Source organism: Clupea harengus, unplaced genomic scaffold (genome assembly GCF_900700415.2).
Source record: "Clupea harengus unplaced genomic scaffold, Ch_v2.0.2, whole genome shotgun sequence".
Classification (NCBI taxonomy): Eukaryota; Metazoa; Chordata; class Actinopteri; order Clupeiformes; family Clupeidae; genus Clupea; species Clupea harengus.
The window spans coordinates 6,780-24,969 of record NW_024880429.1 but is presented as its reverse complement, the minus strand read 5'-3'; the positions used below and the strand labels follow the sequence as shown (position 1 = coordinate 24,969).

At 43.8% G+C, this 18,190-nt stretch overlaps 2 protein-coding genes across 2 annotated transcripts; one reads left to right on the top strand and one right to left on the bottom strand.

Annotated features, from left to right (window-relative positions):
* Positions 1 to 224: 224 nt before the first annotated feature.
* ccnb3 (cyclin B3) lies at positions 225 to 11,941 on the bottom strand (the record flags this gene model as incomplete). The annotated part of the gene is made up of 12 exons (XM_042706906.1): positions 11,808 to 11,941; positions 11,186 to 11,300; positions 10,875 to 10,958; positions 10,728 to 10,790; positions 10,221 to 10,324; positions 9,615 to 9,768; positions 8,935 to 9,027; positions 8,519 to 8,617; positions 6,563 to 6,655; positions 5,748 to 5,885; positions 3,423 to 3,578; positions 225 to 464 (listed from the first exon to the last, which is right to left on the bottom strand). Coding segments are annotated over exons 2-12 (1,302 nt in total), but the record flags the coding sequence as incomplete, so codon positions are not given.
* si:dkey-171c9.3 lies at positions 10,929 to 17,337 on the top strand. Its single transcript, XM_042706905.1, has 5 exons — positions 10,929 to 11,000; positions 12,548 to 12,660; positions 13,967 to 14,053; positions 14,285 to 16,423; positions 16,887 to 17,337. Exons 3-5 carry the CDS (start codon positions 13,970 to 13,972, stop codon positions 17,055 to 17,057), a joined length of 2,394 nt encoding a protein of 797 aa, XP_042562839.1. The 5' UTR covers positions 10,929 to 11,000; positions 12,548 to 12,660; positions 13,967 to 13,969; the 3' UTR covers positions 17,058 to 17,337.
* Positions 17,338 to 18,190: the final 853 nt, after the last annotated feature.

Sequence of the window (18,190 nt, the reverse complement as noted above, 5' to 3'; positions counted from 1 at the left end):
CAGCAGATCACTACATCCACACTACAGACTACATCACTTCCTGAGGTGTGAGCGTATTTACTCAGAACGCTGAGAGACCGCACGCACATATTTGTGTCTCTGTGCGTTGCACTCTTTTACAGTTCTCACACACATTTCTTACCTTTGTGTGTGAGTGTGTGTGTGTGAGAGAGAGTGAGTGTGTGTGTGTGTGTGAGAGAGAGTGAGTGTGTGTGAGAGTGAGTGTGTGTGCGTGTGTGAGTGAGTGTGCGCGTGAGTGAGTGTGCGCGTGTGAGTGAGTGTCGGCCACTGGACAATACTGTCAGAAAACTCACCCATTTGCCGATATCCTTGGTAACCAGGGAGATGAGCAGGCAGGCGGAGGCCAGGAGGGATGCCCTCACACACACAAAGCCCATCTCCGAAAGGCTCAGCTCACACACAAACCGTGCCAGCGTCAGGGTCTCCATGTTGGCGCTCACACACTGCAAACACACACACAGACAAGTTAGACGCCAAACAATGATGGGAATGTTTATACATTACTGGGCACATGATACGCAGAATACTTAAGGCTTTATAGTTTAACTGCCTGCAAAACTTCATTCCACATAACCTCCTCAGACAACACCTTCAGATGACTAGCCTTATTTACTCAGCATCCTCAGGAGCCATTACATCCTTCAGACTAAAACAGCTGGGGCACAAAAAAAAAAAAAAAACCTGAACACACTAGTCGGATATGCCCAGTGCATGGCACATTTTCACCCTCTCCTTGAGGTGTGGTTTGTTTAAATTCCGTTTTGACAAACAGACACCCAAGCCACCCATCCGCTCCGCCCAAGGGCACTGGGAATCTGGGGTGGGAATGCTGGGAATCTGGAAAACTTCCTGTGCATGCGGAGGCGTTTCATCTCCATCCTGTTTATTTGCCTGTACAGGAGCGCCTTTTTTTTAACCTGTGCGCAAAACCTTCTTTAAACATCCTACGTCTGGGAGGTACGGGAACGGACCTGAGAAAGTCCGCTGTGCCAGGCAGAAGCACGGTGTTGCTCCTTAGAACAAACGCAAAGCATTTTCTTTAAAGCAAAGGTAAATGGCTTTGGTCTAAAACTAGCGAGCTAATTACCTATTTTTTTTTTTATAAATAAAGCCTTCAACCCCGACAGTAGCATAGTTGGCACTGATTGAAGCTTTTGACGATATTAGTTGGCAAAATCAAGCTAAACCTCTTACATTTTCCTTGGGTGCTCCGCCCTGGGGCAAAGTACAGTCAGGTGGCTGGTGGGAACGACAGGGATCCGTACATCCCATGACCCGTATACCATCAGAATTATTTTTAAGATGATACCAAATCTAGTTGCCATATTGTAGCAAAACGTGTTAAAAAAATGACACCAAAAAGCCTGGGCCTACAACGTACTTCATAATGAGCACATTTCTGACTCAATGCCATCTTGCAGTGCTTCCCACACCCACACACACACACACACACACACACACACACACACACACACACACACACACACACACACACACACACACACACACACACACACACACACGCTCTGCAGAGGTTAATTACTGTGTATACCCCACCCCAGTTGTACTCGCACAGGCCCCGATCGCTCCCCTGTGCTCCTCTGAAAGCGCTCACTCTCAAATGTCAGCACAATTGTTTGGCTTCTAACTACACTAATCTCCACTCTAAATGAATTACTAAAGAGTTCAAGTCGTGGGCGGGACGCCAGAGCCTGGCCGTCACCCCCACCTGGAGCCTCCCACAGCATCAGACCCAAAATCAAACACCTGGGTACACACGTAGGAGCTTGTTTGTGCACACACACACACACACCAGAATGTCAGATGCTTCACCTTGGCACAGCAGTTAATGGTTGCAGAGCATGTGGACACACACACACACACACACACACACACAAACACACACAGGCACGTGCACAGATAGACCCCTAGTGGTGCTCAAGCACCTGCCCTTTTGCCCTGGATGAGAAACGTGCCCCTTCTGCCGGAGCCCAATTTTTTTCTTCATTCATCAATATTTAAGAATAAAAATTACTCTGGCTGTCATCAATTCCCCCCGAATGTTTTTTGATATCTGACGGGGCATTTATTTGAGTTCTTGTGAGAATTTCGCCCCGACATGCTCCGCGGCGCTCACAAGCCCCCACAGCGCCCCTCCCTCCTCCTCCACTTAGTGCTCATGCAGTGCTGAGCGCCAGGCCAAACGGGTGCAGCCTACGTCTTCTCTGACCCGCAGCATCAGACAAACAGGTAATGACGGTGTTTGTGCAATCCCCCGACGTTGTTTGGTGATAAATTAACCACAACATTAGCGCCGCTGAAAACATTACGTTACGTTTCCTAAAAAAATAAACAAACAAAAAAACTCAAGAAATCCGTGATTTCAAAGCCTTGTCCAGCTGTTTACTGACGTTTGTCATGTTTAATGAAGAGAGAGAGGGAGAGAGATACAGGCAGGCATCTTATTTGTGTTGTTGTGTAAATGCCGTTTAGACAATTTCGAAAGTATGTTGAATTTATGTTTATAAATGTCACGAGAATTCACAGCTAGAAAATAGCAGCTAAACTATGCTAGCTCTCTGAGGTCATGCCGGGAAATATCAGACTGAGGCTTTAACGTTTTTACGGAAGTTTGATATTTCCCGGCATGACCGAACAGTCGAGGTTAGTAAGTTGTTTATTATATGCCATTTTTCGCTCCTATCATTTTGTAAATGAAAATAAATGGTAATTGGAAATAGAAAACATGTCGTTTTGTTCAGCTCTCATGTCTTCTCACGACACAATGTGTTTCAGGTGTTGCGTAGCAACCAATTACTTGCTACCTTCAAGTTACAGTGATCAATAGAAAACGGACAACACGGCTCAGCTAAAATGGCTTTAATTTACAGTAAAGTAACAACACAAGTGATTCAAGCTATTGTTTCTAGTCTTCATTATCACTTTCAATAACACATATCGCTCATTTTGAAAATGACGTCAGAGGGCAATACCTCCTTTAATTTATCCAGAGCAGAGTTTTGATACGTTTTAAGTTAGAATATTTTTTGATTATTTAACATATTATTTGGTTATACAATATGGCCTTGTTTTGTCTGTTTTTGCCTGTTATTCATTTATTTATTTTGATAATTTGAGTTAGTTTGTTAACCAAAAATAAATATATAAGTTGAAAATATCCTACTGTGTTTTTTATTTATTTATTTATTATTATTTTTAATTTCATAAATAATTTTGGCGATGGGTGCCCTTTTTTTTTTGTTTGAGCACCTGCCCCCCAAAATGTCTGTGCACGTGCCTGCACACACACACACACACACACACTTTCCCCTAGCAGCGCATGTACACGCTCACACATATTGCTTGGCATAGCAACGCTTTTGCTCACACACACACTTTACCTTGGCGTAGCGGCGGAGAAAGCGGTAGGAGACAGGGATGTTGAGGTCAAAGTTGAGGGCATGCAGGATTTTGGCTTCCATGGCGATGAGCTGAGGGCGCTTGTAGGCGTCATCACAGATGTACAGGAAGTCATCGACACACGGTGGGCATCGCTCCTGTCAGAGAGAAAGACCGATTTGAGCGTTCTGTTTTAAAACAAATAGGTCTTTGTAGACTGCTTTAACAACATTGGACACTGCAGCCACTGCCACAGCCAGAGAGAGAGACACACAGAGAGTTAGAGAGGGACACACAGAGAGTTAGAGAGAGGGACACATTCTTTTTTTAAACGAATAGGTCATTGTAGACTGCTTTAACAACATGGTACACTGCCGTGAGTGAGAGAGAGAGCAGGTGTTTAAACGGGTGAGAAGGGGGTGGTGGATGATGCCCAGGATCCTGAGCGCCAAGCCAGAATAATGGTGAGATGGAGGGCAAGGACACAACAACCCCCCTCACCCTGACACCAATTAGCGCCGTGTCTAAGCCTAGCTGTGTCACACCACAGGCAGCAAGCGCTGAAGTCACCAGCCAAACCCACTGGGTTCATCAACGATTGGTCTGGCCAGGTTCACACAGGGATGCTGAATTCTGCCTTTCCAATAGCAACAATGATATCAGACTAACACACTACTGTGAAATACTCATTTCGGATTTCATTTTAAATAATGGTATACTATACTAATGTTTATACACACACACACACACACACATATATATATATAGATAAAATGAAATCCCATATAATGTGCTATCCACATGCTACTGAGAGGCCTATGAAAAGCTTTCTAGCAGATGGCACAAGGTGTTTCACCAACCAGAAAGTTACGATATGGAGAAGACAAAAATATAACATAAAAAGTCAAAGATGAAAAAAAGCACACACACACACACAGAGAGAAAAGAGAATAAAACATAAATCAGCCTCGAGGCCAGGGAAGGTTCAGACGCCACGTTGCACTAGTCAGCACGGGCTCTGCTTAACGAGGGCAAGATGACTGCTTGTTAGTCCAATTACATGCTAACGAGTTATATAGATTGGCACTGGAGTCAGATCCTGACCTACATACAATAAAAAGAAAAAAAGAGCAGTAGTATTCAGGCGGCAATCAGACCTGGCTCTGAGCTATATTTATAAATGGACACGCGGGTCTGGAACAGGGAGTCTTGGCATCAGGTGTGCCAAATGTTACACCTCTTTAGTTTTGACAGTGTCACAGGTGTGCAACACTGAACCCATTGTGCAAAACAAGAAGAAGAAGAAGAAGAAAAAAAAAGAGAGCACCAGAAAGAGGGCGATAGAGGGAGAGGGAGGGAGAGAGAGAGAGAGAGAGAGAGAGAGAGAGAGAGAGAGAGAGAGAGAGAGAGAGAGAGAGAGAGAGAGAGAGAGAGAGAGAGAGAGAGAGAGAGAGAGAGAGAGAGAGAGTGAGTGAGTGAGTGAGTGAGTGAGTGAGTGAGTGAGTGAGTGAGTGAGTGAGAGAGAGAAAGAAAGAAAGAAAGAAAGAAAGAAAGAAAGAGACAGACAAACAGAGACACAGTTTTGGCTCCTATTTCAGACTACAGCAACAATTCCGTATCACAAAATGTCAGATCAACAATAAAACCTGAATAAGATTTGGCATCAGCAATTACTGGTTGCAGTATTAGACAGAAGGGAAAAGCCATTTTAAGCTAAAAATAAAATGTTCCATTTACAAGCCTCGAGGGCCAAACCTTGAAATGGAACTACCATCTGTATCTGTGGCAGTTTGTGCAGGTAAAAGTGCCTCTGCATGTGCCTGGCAATGTGCATTCAGTAGGCCATAAAAGCTAAGAGCAACCGCCATTAACCTTGACAAGAACACTGAGCAGTCAATGTTACTGGCGAAAGACTGGCAGCACAATAAATAAATAAATATTTTTTCTATTTGATAGCTTCCTGAAGCAGCTAAATCCCTAGTGCTTACGTCAACAATACACAAAATCCCCATGACCTGAAATAAACCCGGAGGCCGACACGCATATCATATTTCCACAATTTGTACTGTAAAATACTGCCACTTTAACAGGGCTGTGCTTTTTATTACGGAATTTTTTTTATTATACCGCCAAAGAGGTTAGCAGAACACGAAGCTTGGTAACATTTACCCTACTAGGCTAGTTTGTGAGAGTTCTACAGTGGAGAATACTGGCAAGCATCCAACAGACCACACGGACTAAACCCAAGATAACGGACACATACAGCTTAATGTTTATGCCAAGCAGAGCCGCGTCGCTATAAGCGGTCAGTGTGATGCCAGGCTCACCTCGAACTTTGATGCTATCAGCATGGCAGTGGATCCCACCAGCTGAAGCAGGTCCTTGTTGCATGGCACGGCCGCCAGGTAGTGATCTGTCAACTTCACCGCCAGGTAGAGCGTCTCGTGGTTCAGCTCAAAGTTCTCCTGAGGAAGAGAGACGCGAAGATAGGGACAGGGGTGAGAAAGTGAGACGATAACAAATGGAGTACATGAAAGGAAGAGAGCCAGCCAGCCACACACAAACAGAGGCAGACTGAGGGAAAGTAGTAAAATAAGTAAACAACTCAACTGCACTCCTATGGGCCTTATTCGCAAACCAAGCCGTCGCCATTTTGTTGACATAGAAACCCCCCGCCCAGTGCTGACAGCAGATTTGAGTCACTAGTACGCAATGGCTTCAATAAGTAACGTTAGATATGCAGATAAATGTGAATTCTAGATCTGTATGGTATAATTATGATCGCCGCTGCGCCAGTGTTTGACAACGTTTTCATCCTTCTTCTACTAACATTATTTTCCCCACTCATTTTTGGTGGACGATATCATCTACTTAGACTTCACCAATTCTCATGAAACTTGGTATGGTTGTAGACCCACATAGCTGATATGAAGATACCGTTTGTGTACCTAGGTGTGTCTGTCTGTCAACAAAATGGCCGTTGCAGGCTATTGTGACGCTGATAGAATAAGGCCCATAGCAGTCTCTAGTCCTGAGGGGCGGTAACTGACCATCAGCATCATCCCAAGGAACAAAACCCCCAAGTGACAACATCAAAACAACAATAACACAACACATGGTTTAGCACACCAGCACAACATACCTGCACCTCCACCATCCAGTCCACGAGGATGGCCCTGATGCTCTCTGTGATGCTTGTCTGCATGGGCAAGTAGTCTTCAAGGACAAATTTCTCCTGTGGAGGGGAGAGACAGAAAGACAGGCCCAAGGGGCAATTTTGAAACAATTTGTTAAATTATCTTGGCATTTTCGTGCTGAAGGCCCCAGACAGATGGTGCGAGTTTAGCTCCATTTAAATTACGTGCGCTTTTTGACTACAAAAACAAACTAAAAAAATAATAAAATAAAAGATGTGGTGTATGTGAAATGAATGATACCATGACCGAACATTTCATGAGATCCCAACATGTGGAATGTATTTGCACTTTGACAACAGAGTCAAACACAATAAGTCTTTCTTATAGACATTTATTTCCCCCAAAACCTTCGTAACAAGTTGGCTGCCCAAGAAAACCGCCCTACGTCTCTCTCCACATTGTTTAGCATTGATGATGGACTGTTAAGGATCCAAATGGTTCCCCCTCAAGCTCTTAAAGTCCAAGCTTGTATTGTCTACAGACATGTTTCAGTGAAACTCAAGCTTTGGGAATAAGATGGCCTCCACGAAGCCGCCTGCTCTCCAGGCATGACATCAGCATCAATTTCTCTGAGGCGTGTTTCTGTATAATCACAGAGCTGGAAGATCCACCTTCGGTTGAAATCAGTCTCCAGGCAGCAGCATCTGGATCGCTGGCTAAGCTATGCGTCTACGGAGATAGCGGATGACCCTGCAAAGGATCGGTGCCAGAACCAGGCCGGTGCTACAATGGAGCCCAATCAGGTCCAGACTGTCCGCAGCCAACTGGGAAGGGTCCAGAACATCGTCAAGGAGAGTTCACACTGACATAGCACTTAGCGAAGCTTTCTTGAATCACTGGAAATAATTTAGCTCCGCTAAACTGTCGCTCAGGACTACATATTAGAGGGGTCATGATCGGTTCTTCCTTTATTCATCTGATGCTGGACTTATCTGTGCACAACATGGCCTTACAAAACCCTGTTCATCTGACCTTCAGACTGAAGTATGGATTGGAGAATTCACAAAACATAATGAAATAATCTAAAACAGAAAAAAATTGAGAATCTCAACACTGATGTTTATTTAGCACATCTTGTTTCAGATGTGTTTGTTTCCATGACCCATAGTGCACTCCGTTTGGCAGAAAAGTCTATTGCAATGAAATGTATTTGAAACAGTCACCCTAAACATTCCTTCACCTAAATCTTTTCAGTTTTGCACAAGCGGCAAGATTATAATGAGGTTTAAAGTTCACAGAGGCTTAAAAGGTGCAGTTTCCGGTTATAATGTAATACACTCTGTCAAATCCAGAGAATTGCTCCTCACAGTGCTGGTTAATGTACATGGTGTTGAGCTCAAATATCAACAACATTTTGCCAAAATTGAGGATTGTATCTTTAACATGACCTTTTAGTGGCTAACAGTATACAGAGGCCTTTTTGCATTCAAACTACAGAACTAACTCTCTCAAGAATGTGCTTTTAAACTAAAGGCAATGTATTGGAGGCAAAAAACATCACAATGCTTTCCCTGTGAATGCCCGGATGATTTTCCGTTGACACCACCCACCACAAACATGGTATGGAGAGCCACTCTTCATTTTGTTGTCATCATTTTAATGTTTTCTAATGGTGAAAACCATCTCTAGGTCTAATGGCACTTGAGATGTGTGTGGTGTGTGTGTTTGCAAAATCCACTACATTACGAGCAGAGAAAATAGTATTCCCAAAACTTTCAAGATTTGGTCCATTCTAAAAGCAAGAAATGCTGTCCGCATAAGACCAGTCAAATGTGTCAAGCAAAACTTTTTTTTCTCTCCCCAAATCTTTAAAAGCTCCACCAGAAGCAGCGTATCACCATTTTAAAAACACTGAAGAGCACAACAACACCGCCTGCATCTCAACGGAAGCGTGAGCTCACCTCTCTTTTCTTGAGGTAGTCGAAAATGTCTTTGGCGTACTCTGGTGCCAGCGTGCAGTCATCATGGTTCACAGAGTCTATGTCAAACTCGGGCGGCACCTACATGAATCACAACATACATGACAGTTTTAGCATCTTCTGTGCCTCTTAAAACCACTTTACACATGCATCTGTGCACATGACTGGATTCCAAAAATTTTTTTTTTTTTTAAAAATCACTGGAGATTCCAAGAAAATCACTGGAGATGGCAAAACAATAATAATAATAATAATAATAATAAAAAAATAAATAAATCACTGGAGATTCCAAGAAAACCACTGGAGATTCCAAGAAAACCACTGGAGATTCCAAGAAAACTCAGACAATGGTTCTTCAAGGGGTGCTTGAGAAGTTTTCAAAAGTGCTTGTATGTTACCTTTGGAGGTTGCAGATGGGCAGGCTTTAGTTCTCTGAAAATGGGCTCGTCCACTGGTTCCTCTTTCACCAGTTCCACTTTCATTGGTTTTACCTGGAGAATAAGAACTATTTAGCTCTATATTTCACAGCGTGTCATATTTGTTGCCATTTCTGATACTTAATGTGAATATGCGCAATATTAATGTGTCTTCAAATGTGGGCAGAAGCATTTAGTCTGAAGATACAGATGTGCCAGACCACCAACTCATTGCTGCAACTACTACCACCAAAAAGGGCCCCCTTAGAAGATGCTTCATCCAGTATAATCCAGATAATGCTTCACCCCCCACCTTAAAGTAACACTATGGAGTTTCTGGAGCCACCAGGTAGGGGGCTACTTTCTGCTGGACTATTCAGTAACTTATTTGCTGTCTCGCTTTGTCTTGTGTTGCACTTGCTTGATGTTTGACTGTGTTAGGAAAGTTGTTGGCAAGCTAGTCAACATAGCTATCACAATAACATTACAAAGAAGCCGACGCAAGAGCACTTATTACTAGCATCAATGTCCAAGCGTGTTATAACAAGCTTGCTAGCATCGCTAACGAGATGTCTTGCTAGCGGCTAAACTTAGCGAAACCTGTTGAAATTTGCTTACTTTGTTTATGACAAACTAGCGAGTCAACAACTTTCCATAGTTACCTCGGGTGTCTGCAGTGGTGATCTCGGAGGGTAATGGCTGGGCGCAGGCTCGGCCACTGGTTCATCAGCCAGTGGCTTCTCCTGCTTGATCTCCTCCCGTTTTATCTCCTGCTTGATCTCCGCCAAACAGCCCTCAGAGCTCACCGACACGGTCCTCCAATAGAATAGACACGGATTACAATGCCATACATACTGATATACCCCATTACAACATCATTATCACAGCTGAGTTAACAGAAGTCAGTGAAATAAGAGCAGACACATAGAAAAGATCTTTCAAGGTCACCTCAGACAACAACAGTTTGACCTGAACTAACAAACTAACAAAGATGGCTACAATTTTCCAACAACAGTCACTGGGATGTGAGGTGATGAAACCGTATGAAAAAAATATGTGACATTTTAATTCATATGAGGTTTGCTTATCAACCCCAGAGAGAACAAATTACAGTCCAGCTGGGCTGAGTAGTGATTGAGCTTACATGGCTAGAGGGCAAAATAAAGCACTGATTGCCATCTGGGCAGATTTTCTACGTCAAAGCATTACAAGCAAGCAGCCTAAACAAGACCAAAGGAAAAGGAGGTTAAAACAAGACGGTTAATTACTTTTTTAGGTTGGCGCCATTTCTCTCCGACACAGACTGCTTAGTCTGTGCCTTCTTGACACCCTCCTTCTTGATGCCAACAATGCTGGGTTGGATCTTGTGTGCCTGAAAAACCAACACAAAGTCAGTGTGTCTTCATCTCCAGCTGGCCAGGCCATTACTTAACACCGACCTCCAAAAAACAACCACCAACAATAAAGGACAGATGGTAGAGCGAAGAGAAAATATTGTTAGTGCTTGTGTGTGTATAAGAGTGAGATGTGTGTGTGAAAGAGTGAGATGTGGGTGGAATAGATCCTCTTTACAGGTAAGAAAATAAATAAATCCTCCAAAGCTGTAGCACACACGGTGTGCACACACACAACCCACATTGTGCAGGGATCAGCACCCTTATTATAAAATCACCCAAGAAAAGCACTATTGTGAATGTGCCCAGATTCCACAGCTTTCCTAGGAAACCTCTTAGTAAAAAGCTGAACCCCACAGTGTTCCACATGCACTAACTTACTCGTCGGACTACCTCATCATCATCTTCATCATTTTGATTATCGGAGAGACACTGAGAGAAGGCCTAGCCGAGCAGAGATGATGTGTGAGACATGCGTAACAAACATTACGTTTGCAGCCAACCTAATGATGTACACATCGAGCTTACATTGGTTATGTCGATGAAAGCGGTTCTCTTCTTGGGTGCACCCTTTGGAGGGGTTAAAGATCTTTTAACCTGCAGCAACTCCTCCTAAATTCAAAGGAGGACAAAACACAAGAGTGAGAATCCAAGGTAATGTTGTCAACAGTGGCTGAACTAAGACACTTGCTTACTTGATACTAAGATATCATTTGCATTATTACTTAGTTTATTAATATGACAAAGTAGAAACCGGATCAAAGGCCTTTGTGGGGGTTGAATAACGCTAGACACTCAAGGGGGGGGGAGAAATTAGCTATTTTGATGAAGGAACCAACCTGATTCTCGGTTCCTTTCGAGTGGAGTTTAGGAATTTTGCTTATAGCAACCAATTTCTTTCCCCTTGAAAATGGCATATCTGCGAGTGGACGTCTTCCAAATAGAAATGGGATCCTGTGGGGGGAATCAAAGCTACCGTTGAATGAAAGTATCTCTTTAGCAAACAAACGTTATGTTAACGTTGCGTTTGGTGAATCGATTTTCTTTCCAAACAGCCTTGAACAACCATGCAACCGTTTAAAAACATCTAATTCAACATGCAGCTCTGTAAAGGTTTAGTTAACTGAAAAGTAATGAAACAACTAGTTTCAGAACATTTGATAAGAACGGGGCATTGGAAGCAACCCTCGATTGTTAGGTATCGGTACGCAACGTTAACAAATACGTTTCAATGTGAAATCCTCCAAATTGATCTATTAAAAAGAACCCGGGACGAATAAAAAACCTCACCTAAAACAAATACAATCTTTAACAAAACAGCGTTAGATAGCAGCTCGAAGCAAACCATATACTCAACGTGAAACACTTAACGATAGCGTTAGTCCAGGTTAATTCAAAGCGAACAATCTACTTAATAAATGTTTGATATTTTCTGCTACCTAGTTTGCATTTGTATCTTACCGTTCACGTTGCAATTCTTCCAGTGAGTTAAAATATTAACGGAGGAATTCCTTTTCTTTTTCAATAGAAGCCTGCTTGGAGCTTTACACAAACCGTGAATGCAACCTTGATAAATCCAAAACATCCACGCTATGTGCTGATTGGCTAGAATGCCTCACAAACGCACCAATGATCAGTTGGCTGGGATGCCGTTGTTAGGGGGCGGGCTTACTCGAATTTTCAAACTCCATAGCAACCTATTGGAGCGGGATTTGAGAGTTGTTTTTATAATCGGGGAGCACTCTCGCACTTCAACAAGACGAATGGGGCGTGGAGTATCAAAACTAGACTGTGCAAGTAATTCAACGGCTGTTTGCTTCTCCTTAGACGCCATTATGTACCGCCTATTTAACGTCACATAATCTCTTTTGATTTTTCTAAAATTCATCTGTCTTCATCTTTCATAAAACGTCAACTTTTCTCAGCTTTGGCTTAGAATTCCGAGGATCTGTGTAGGATTGTTTCTCGTGACAAATAATCATTGAGTTTATTTTTTTTAAAACAGCCCGTCAGATTCAACTTCACACCAACACTTCCTGTTGATGAATAACTGCACAACAAACGAATCCCTTTAAAAAAAAACTATGAAGTGGTAACTGATGTATAGGCTACTAGCTCTCTACAGGCAACAGAAATACTTGTCTAGTTGCCACATGCACACACTACTAGTCTCCCTCACGCACATTTTTGTTTATATGCAGGAAGTTTAGCTGGTCTTGAAACAGCGTGACGTTATCAGCCCCCCACTTCCTCTGTGGTTTGGTGTTCACTGCTGCTGCTGACCTGCCTGTCTATCTCTGGAAGGAGTAAGAAGGTAAGCCAAGCACTCACTGAACATAACTCACACGGCTGCAGATGGCCTAGGCGTCTTGGACTGTGCACCAACAACAGAAAATGTATGGATAGTCAACATTAACCAGCACTTCATCATTCACTTTGTCCTCATCAGTACAGCTTTTGTCTCACATTGAGCTGTACAGATGCCTGGGCTAGACCGGAACAAATCTGACCCTGATCTCAGATCTGGGCCTACTACACCCCCAGCTCCAGGACAGATCACTTTGAGAATCGGTGAATGTCTGCCATGGGTAACCCGCGCAGTCTCCCAGAGTCATTGGTGTATGCAGGCTAATGTCATTAAGATCGCAGTTTATCACTGTCCATACTACAAGACACTGAGATATCAAATAGCCTACAGGATCCAAGTGCTTGAATAAATAAATAAACAGCCACGTGGAATAGAGTTCTTACTTAGGCTAACTTCTTTGACCGTCACAAAACAAATAAGGCCGTGCATGTGTGTTTCCCTATTGATCCGTTCCACATTCCTGCACTGGCCAACTGTATTCCTTCGAGGCGAAGGGAGGATCAGACTACTGCATCTCCCCTCCACCTTGTGAAGTTCACATGTGTGTCCAGAGATAACACTGCAGCGATGCATGCGAGGATTGGATCCATGCTATCATTTCTCTTGGCGTCTTTGCCGCTTGAAAAATAAAGTTTCACGTGTGTTTTGTTATGTTTTGGATAAGGTTTGAGTACAGGCTTTGTCAAGGAATCTTCTCGGGGCTTGTAAAAAATAAAGTTCTCCAAATTCATCATTAGTGACAAAATAACCAAACCATGCAAGAGACGTTATCAGGTTATTGTTTCTTGGAATGTTTTGAACTGTCAGACTAAGACATTGTTGATTTATTAAGAAACCATAATGTCGAAAGGATAAATGTTGCGGCTAACCCCAGTCTTTGTGTACTAGTGCTTCAGCTTTCACAATGGCACATGTCTAGATCATTCCGAGATAGTCTCATGTTTTTCCGGTCTCAGTGAGAGCCTGTTTTGTAATGGAAACTTGGTAAACACCTACTCAGTAATCTGATTTTCACTTTCACCCACCTCTGCCTCTCCGCTTGTCTTTTGAATGCACATTAAAACCACCTTCCTTTCTGGTGCATCACATGGTCTGCTTCCTGGAACCAACTGGTGATCCGTTGCGGGTTTCTATTCAGTTCATACATAAGCGTACAGAGACAACTGCACGTCCACATGTACTTTTAGACAAAGCAAAGTCTTAAAATATAGAAGGAGAGAACTTGTAAAAAGTTAGATTTTGTCTTGCTCAGATCATGGATGCAGAGGATTGGCTAAACAGCACCCTTAACCTCTGTGAGCTGATGGTGGTCTCTGAAACAAGCACTGCTAATAGCAAGGTAAGTTCCATTCAGACGTCTACAGACTTCCACAAAGATGACGGATACCTCTCACTTATATCACCAATATCCTGTAAATTCTGCAAATAAGTTCAAGTTAGGTTAATCACAGTGGTTGTTGTAAATAGTGTTTAAGTAGGAAAACAACTGGTTAACACTGAATGAATATGTAAGTGTTTTATCATGCCTCAGAATACACACAGACTGTTTTCCTGTATCAACTCTCTACAGATGCCTATGGAGGTTGTTTTTGATGTCCAGTCATGTCCTCCACCGACATACAATGAGGCATCCATTTTGTGGTCTCTTGGGTTGTACACACACACCCTAGATGGGATTTTGAAGAGAGCTATAAGTGCAGATAATCAAGGCTCCATAGACTTCCTCCAGGGAAAAAGCTCATCAGTCACAGCAGCTGTGCATAACTTTGCACAGGCCTTGGCTAGTGACATTATACATTCAGCCACACATCACAAGGTTGGAAATATGGAGAGTGAGGAAATCATGTCACCCACATGCTACACTGAGAGAGGCCTTTCCAGTTCCTCACAGTGTTTCTTTGATCCACATGCAAATGTGCTTTGGAGAGATGGCCAGGAATGCAAAACTAGCAACTACACAGATGAGGAAAAGCTAGCCGAGTATTTAGCATCCATGATTATCAAAATGGCTTTAAAGGAGGTGACCAAACATGGCGGTCTAAGACCCTCTGTTCTGAGCTCAACTCAAGACACAAGTGGAGAACGTAGCACAGAACAGTTTATGCATCACACTATGCATGACAGCAGACATCCGTGCGATGAGAGAAAGCTTTCAGAATGTGGGCCAACAGAGGAAACATCCGACGAAGACATGGACACATACTGGGACGAGTCAACGTTTGAGACCGCATCCTCAGGGACACGTGGATCTGGCACCTCACGCACCATTGGAAGTTTGTTCTCACAAACTAGCCTAGCCAGTAACCAGTCCCTGGACTACCCAGACGCCCCACCAAGCACCCCGTTATTCCCCGGTGTGACTCAGAGCAGAGCCAGCTTCTGCAGGAAGTTGAAAGGGGGGCTTGCCAAGGAGTTTCTCCCTTCTCCTCCACCTCCGACCCCCAACAAGAACCCGAACCCCAGCTTCCACTTGCAGACAGGCTACAAGGAGAGGGCTGAAAACACGTCCGAATTTGTCGAGCGTCTGATGCGTTCCTTATCACTCGAGTGCTCGGAGGATGCGGATGGTGCAGACGTCAGTGGAGGATTCCCCAGCAAAAGGCCATGGACCGACTGGTCTGCATTGTTTGACTATGCAGACCAGCTATCAGCAGACATCATCAAATATGTCACCACATCAGATGACGGAGATGATTTCGTAGACAGACTGATGTGGTCATTATCGCCGGAATACTCGGAATGCATTGAGGACACACTGGTCGAGATCAAAGAAAATAACGGGGGACCTCTGAACAAGACACATAATGTTTCACCACTGAATGACTTTGCAGATCAGCTAGCCAACGATATCATTAGACGTGCCACCACGAGCTACTTGTCACTGACAGCTCCAAACCAACAAGGAAAGGCATTAGAACAGAGCCTTCTTCCCGTTGCAGAGCATTGGGTTGAAGAGATACTTGAGGCCTCATACAGAGAAGTGAGTCATCAGCAGAGGACAAAGGTGAACACTTTGGCCGGGCCAAATCCACAGAGTGCGAAAAGCGAGAAGGTGTTCACATCGTCGGACGTGGGAGTTGAGGCGAGCCCGCCGGGCCACGCTGACAGGCCAACCTCGGCGGTTCACTCCCTGCACAGAACAGGGAGCCAAGACGACCCACACGCGGGACAGCTGAGAGAATTAGCAGAGGCGCTGCTAGCCACATCTTTTATTCAGGCTTTCACTGAGCTGCAGAGCACTGTTTTACATCCTGGAACTAGTCCAGTTGATCTGGGCCCTCCAGACTGTACTTCTGGCTCCCATAGGAGTTCCCTCCAGCCATCTAAAAGAATGCAGACCTTCCTTAGCAGTGGAAACTTAGGTCAGGCCACTGGTGCACGCCAAGCTGACGATGTTGCGGACTGTGCAGTGGAGCGCTACGCTGAACGCTTTGCCCTGGAAGTGATTGATGGCTCCTTGAAGCTCGCCTCAAAATATCTCCTTGGCGACGGGAAAACATGTAGGCTATGGGGTGACGAGAATGGCTCTTGGCATTCGGAAGATGAAACTACACAGAGACACCATAGCCCAGTGGTCAGGGCATTGCTTGGGTCTGAGATGTTTAGAACTACAAATGAACTGAGGGGGACACTGCTCTGGGCTGCAGCTTCTCAGCTAAGGACCCCTACACTGACACTTGTTGTACCAGACCTTCAACTTCAAACACAGGTGAGTACATTACAAGATTATACATATTCTTAATGGCACAGTCCATCCCATACACTTTTTGTCAAATTCAACTAATTGCACCTCACAGTCCTCCAGCTGTTTGTTCAGTGTCTGCGGTTACCAACAACTCTGGTAAATAGCTCTGTAAATGGGAAACAAACATAGCAGCGCAGACCGAGCCACAAACATCCCTGCCAATCAACGTGGTGTTTCAGGAGTACAGAAGGGGGTGTGCGTGTAATTTGATTGGCTGTTGAGTTCAGATATCAACAACCTCTCGCAAAACTGCATTGTGGACTGCATCTTTAATACCAGACACCAATATAATTGAGCTCTAACAGTAACCACGAAGGCTATATAGCCTATTTACATCAATGTGGTGATAATTATGTTCTGTTTAATGACTTATTGATTATTAATGATTGATTGATTGATTGATTGATTATTAAACTCTGTTCATCAGTTCAGCAGTGTGGCACACAACAGCCGTCTCCTCGGCTGGACTGTGGGGGACCTGATGACGTTGCTCCTGCAACACTGCACGCACCTGTCCCAAGCGACCAGTAGAGGGAGCCCTCTCAGTGACGCTTCACCACTCGCTTACCTACAGGAGCTGATAGGAGGAAGCAACTGAGGAAATCCAACATGACAATAGGCCTTATTATCCACTCTGGCTTCAGCAACCCACTCCTGACACAAGTCAAATCTGAAAATAAATATAGAGAAAAAATACATATATTGCAGCAATGCAATAAATTATTTCATGCCTAATTTTTTTGTCTGATGTTAAATAATGGCGTTAGTGGTACGAGAAAAAGATGGGATTTAAATCCCTACAGAGATGTTTATGACTGGTACATTTCATGGGCTAATGTAAAAAGCTTAACAGAAATAAAATCCATTATCGTAATAAATTACTGTGTTCCTCTTCCCTTTTGTGACATCCATTCATGGAGGATTTCTAATACAAATAAATCTTCATAGTCGGAGGAAACTCCCTTGCAAACTCCCACTGTGATTGAAAAGACTGTAATAAAAAAAAGAAAAGAAGAATTAAAGAAATAAAAACAAGTACACTCAGCAAAGTGCCTCAGAGACAGCCTTAGCTGCTCCATGTTTCACTGCTCCCCATTAAAGCTCCCTGAGCCCTGATACCTAACATGGCAGGAATGCGCTTTGTGAACTTTTAGCCTCCCACTCTTGGCAACGGCTCCTCTCGACAGTCCTCAGACACACACACACACACACACACACACAGAAGAGAGCGGTCCGGTACATAAGATGTATGCTGGATTGACAATGCAGCTGCAGTGTAGTGTGAAGGAGGACATGCTCAGCCCAGTGCACCCACATCTGCAGAATCATTTGTCCTCCATTATCCTGGATGGGGTGGTTGCCAAAAATGAGAGAGAGAAAGAGAATGAGACAAAGATGAGAAAGAGCCATGAGGGAATGAAGAGAGAGAGAGAGAGAAACAGAGAAAGAAAAAGTGATTGCAACAGAGCAGAGACGTATAGTGGTGTGTGTGTATGGATTGCGTGGATTTTAATACCTTCCTGGCCCCCTTTCCCCGTACAACAACACACACACACACACACACACACACACACACAAAAGAAATAAATAAATAAAAGCTGCAAATATAGAACCTCAATTAATTCCCCTGCAGACATCCACCAGCCAAACTCAACAGTGCAGTTCCCCCCAGGAGAAGAAGCAGAGGCCGGGACAGACGTGTGTGTGCAAAGGCAACTTCCACAGTGACCC